The sequence below is a fragment of the Nicotiana tomentosiformis genome, chromosome 12 (genome assembly GCF_000390325.3).
Source record: "Nicotiana tomentosiformis chromosome 12, ASM39032v3, whole genome shotgun sequence".
In the NCBI taxonomy this organism is placed as follows: Eukaryota; Viridiplantae; Streptophyta; class Magnoliopsida; order Solanales; family Solanaceae; genus Nicotiana; species Nicotiana tomentosiformis.
In genome coordinates, this window is record NC_090823.1 from 6,363,957 (window position 1) to 6,367,651 (window position 3,695).

General features: G+C 45.7%; 1 protein-coding gene across 1 annotated transcript; it reads left to right on the forward strand.

Moving 5' to 3' along the window:
- Nucleotides 1-350: 350 nt before the first annotated feature.
- On the forward strand, nt 351-1,133 carry LOC138902190 (uncharacterized). The gene has a single exon (XM_070190030.1). It carries the CDS (start codon nt 351-353, stop codon nt 1,131-1,133), a length of 783 nt encoding a protein of 260 aa, XP_070046131.1.
- Nucleotides 1,134-3,695: the final 2,562 nt, after the last annotated feature.

Below are 3,695 nucleotides of genomic sequence, written 5' to 3' on the forward strand. Positions count from 1 at the left end.
GAGGACTGCCTATCAACTAGTAGTGGAGATTGCCCACAAGATTGAGGGTTACCGTCAGAGGGGTAGAGATCAGATGCAGTGGGACAAGAGGTATCATTTTTTTGGAGAGTTCAGAGGTGCCCCAACTGGGGGCAGAGGTCATTTTGGGAGGCGCCAGCCCAGCAGGACCCCGTATACAGCACCACCAGAGAGTTCATATCGCCTACCAGCTATTCAGGATTTCTTCCGGTTGGTATTCAGGCCATCAGGGTCAGACTTCGGGGCAGTAGGTCACCGCACCGAGAGGTTGTTTTGAGTGCGGGGAATTGAGTCATGTGCGGAGATATTACCCTAGTATTTGGGGCTAGTTAATGCAGCAGGGTCAGCAGCCTATGATTACAGCTCCAGCAGCCACACCAGCTGTCCGGCAGTCCATAGGCAGAGGGAAGGCTGGTAGAGGTCGTCCCAGAGGTGGAGGTCAGGCAGGCGGAGGCCAGCCAGGTGGCGCTCCAGCCAGATGTTATGCTTTTCCGGGCAGACCAGATGCAGTGGCCTCAGATGTCATGATCACATATATTATCTCTGTCTGTGGTAGGGATGTTTCAATATTATTTGATCCAAGATCTACCTATTCATATGTGTCATCCTTGTTTGCTCATTTTCTGGATATTCCTCGTGAGTCCTTGGGTACTCATGTTTATGTGTCCACTTTTGTGGGTATTGTTGTGGATCAGATCTATCGGTCCTGTGTGGTTACATTATGTGGATATGAGACTAGTGCGGATCTTCTGTTACTTGATATGACTTATTTTGAGGTCATCCTAGGCATGGACTGGCTATCTCCATATCACGCCATCCTTGATTGTCATGCCAAGACTGTTACTTTAGCGATGCCAGAGTTGACGAGGTTAGAGTTGAAGGGTTCATCTGTCAGTACATCTAGTTGGGTTATATCTTTTATTAAGGCTCGACATATGGTCGAGAAGGGTTGTTTGGCTTATTTAGCCTATGTTCGGGATACTACCGTACAGACTCCGATAATTGATTCAGTGCGAGTAGTTCGGGAGTTCGCCGATGTGTTTCCTTCTAACCTTCCAGGCATGCCACCAGATCGTGATATCGATTTTTGTATGGACATGGCTCCAGGAACTTAACCTATATCTATCCCACTATACTATATAGCTCCGAAAGAATTGAGGGAGTTGAAGGAACAACTTGAGAAGTTGCTAGCAAAGGGGTTCGTCAGGCCGAGTGTATCACCTTGGGGTGCACCAATATTATTTGTGAAGAAGAAAGATGGGACTTTGCGGATGTGCATTAATTAACGCCAGTTGAACAAAGTCACCATTAAGAACAAGTACCTGTTGTCGTGTATTGATAATTTGTTTGATCAATTTCAGGGTGATAGGGTGTTTTCTATGATCGACTTGAGATCGGGGTACCATTAGCTAAAGATTTGGGACTCAGATGTTTCGAAGACTGCCTTTCATGCTAGATATGGCCATTATGAGTTTTAGTGATGTCTTTCGGCTTGACTAATGCCCCAGCGTCATTTATGGATTTGATGAACAAGTTGTTCAAGCCTTATATTGATTCCTTTGTTATTCTCTTCGTTGATGACATCTTGATTTACTCTCGTAGCATGGAGGAGCACGAGCAGTATTTGAGAGTGGTGCTTCAGACCTTGAGGGAATAGAAGTTGTATGCTAAGTTTTCGAAGTGTGAGTTTTGGTTAGATGTCGTGGCATTCTTGGGGCATGTATTATAAGGCGAGGGTGTTAAGGTGGATCCCAAGAAGATTGAGGTAGTTCAGAGTTGGTCTCGTCCTACTTCGGCGACCGAGATCAGGAGTTTCTTGGGGTTAGCAGGTTATTATCGCTGGTTCGTGGATGGCTTCTCATCCATTACAGTACCATTGCCTAGATTGACCCAGAAGGGTGCTCAGTTTCATTGGTTCGATGATTGTGAGGTGAGCTTTCAGAAGCTCAAGACATATTTGACCACAGTACCAGTCCCTGTGTTTCCTTCTGGTTCGAGGATATATACCGTGTATTGAGACGCATCACGTGTTGGCTTGGGTTATGTGTTGATGCAAGTTGGGCGAGTTATTGCATATGCTTCACATCAGCCTAAGCCCCATGACAAGAATTATCCAGTGCACGATTTGGAGTTGACCGCGATTGTTCATACTCTTAAGAATTGGAGGCATTATTTATATGGGGTGTCTTGTGAGGTTTACACAGATCATCGTTGTCAGCAGAATTTGTTCAAGCAGAGGAATCTCAATTTGAGGTAGCGTATATGGATTTATTTACTGAAGGATTCTGACATCACCATTCTTAATCATCCAGGCAAGGCGAATGTAGTCACAGATGCCTTAAGTAGGAAGGCAGAGACTATGGGTAGTTTGGCATTCATTTCAGCGGAGGAAGGGCCACTAGACTTGGACATTCAGTCCTTGGCTAACAGACTTGTGAGGTTGGATGTTTCAGAGCCTAGCCGAGTTTTTACTTGCGTCGTTGCCCAGTCTTCACTATTAGAGCAGATCAAGTCTCGACAGTTTGATGATCCACACATGTTGGTTCTCTGTAAAACGGTACTATAGGGTAGTGCCAAGGAGGTTTCTATTGGCCAGGATGGTTTTCTACGACTCCAGGGTCTTTTATGTGTTCCTAATATCGATGGCCTGAGGTAGTGGATCCTAGAGGATGCGCACATTACTCGATATTCTATTCACCCAGGTGCTACAAAGATGAATCGACACCTGAAGCAACATTATTAGTGGCGGTGGATAAAGAAAGACATAGTTGAGTTTCTGGCTAGATGCCTAAATTGCCAGCAGGTTAAGTATGAGCACCAGCGGTCAGGATGTTTACTCTAGAAGATCACTATACCTTAGTGGAAGTGGGAGTGTATCACTATGGACTTCGTAGTTGGGTTTTCGCGGACCTTGCGAAAGTTTGATGCAGTTTGGGTCATTGTAGACAGATTGAGCAAGTCAGCACGCTTTATCCCTGTGATGACTACATACACTTCAGAGAGATTGGCCCAGATTTATATCCAGGAGATAGTTCGGCTGCACGGTATGCCCATTTCCATCATTTTAGACAGAGGTCCTCGGTTTACTTCACATTTTTGGATAGCGGTACAGAGTGATTTGGGGATCCACGTAGAGCTCAGCACAACATTTCATCCGCAGACCGACGGTCAGTCGGAGCGAATAGTTCAGATATTGGAGGACATGCTCAGAGCTTGTGTGATTGACTTTGGAGGGCAATGGAATTGATTCTTTCCATTGGCCGAGTTTTCTTACAACAGTTCCCAGTCCAGCATCGAGATGGCTCCGTTCAAGGCCATATATGGTCGGCGATGTCATTCTCCCATAGGGTGGTTTGATCCTGGCGAGGCTAGGTTGCATGGTACTGATTTGGTGAATGATGCCTTGGAAAAGGTAAAGTTGATTCAGGAGTGACTCCGCACAACACAGCCTCGGTATAAGGGTTATGCGGATTGGAAGGCGCATGATTTATCATTCATGATGGGCGAGAAGAACCTCTTAAAAGTCTCGCCAATGAAAGGGATCATGAAGTTTAGGAAGAAGGGGAAGTTGAGCCCAAGGTTTATAGGCCAATTTGAGGTGTTTATGCGAGTTGGGGAGGTTGCTTATGAACTTGCTTTGCCTCCTAGTCTATCAGGAGTTTATCCGATTTTCCACG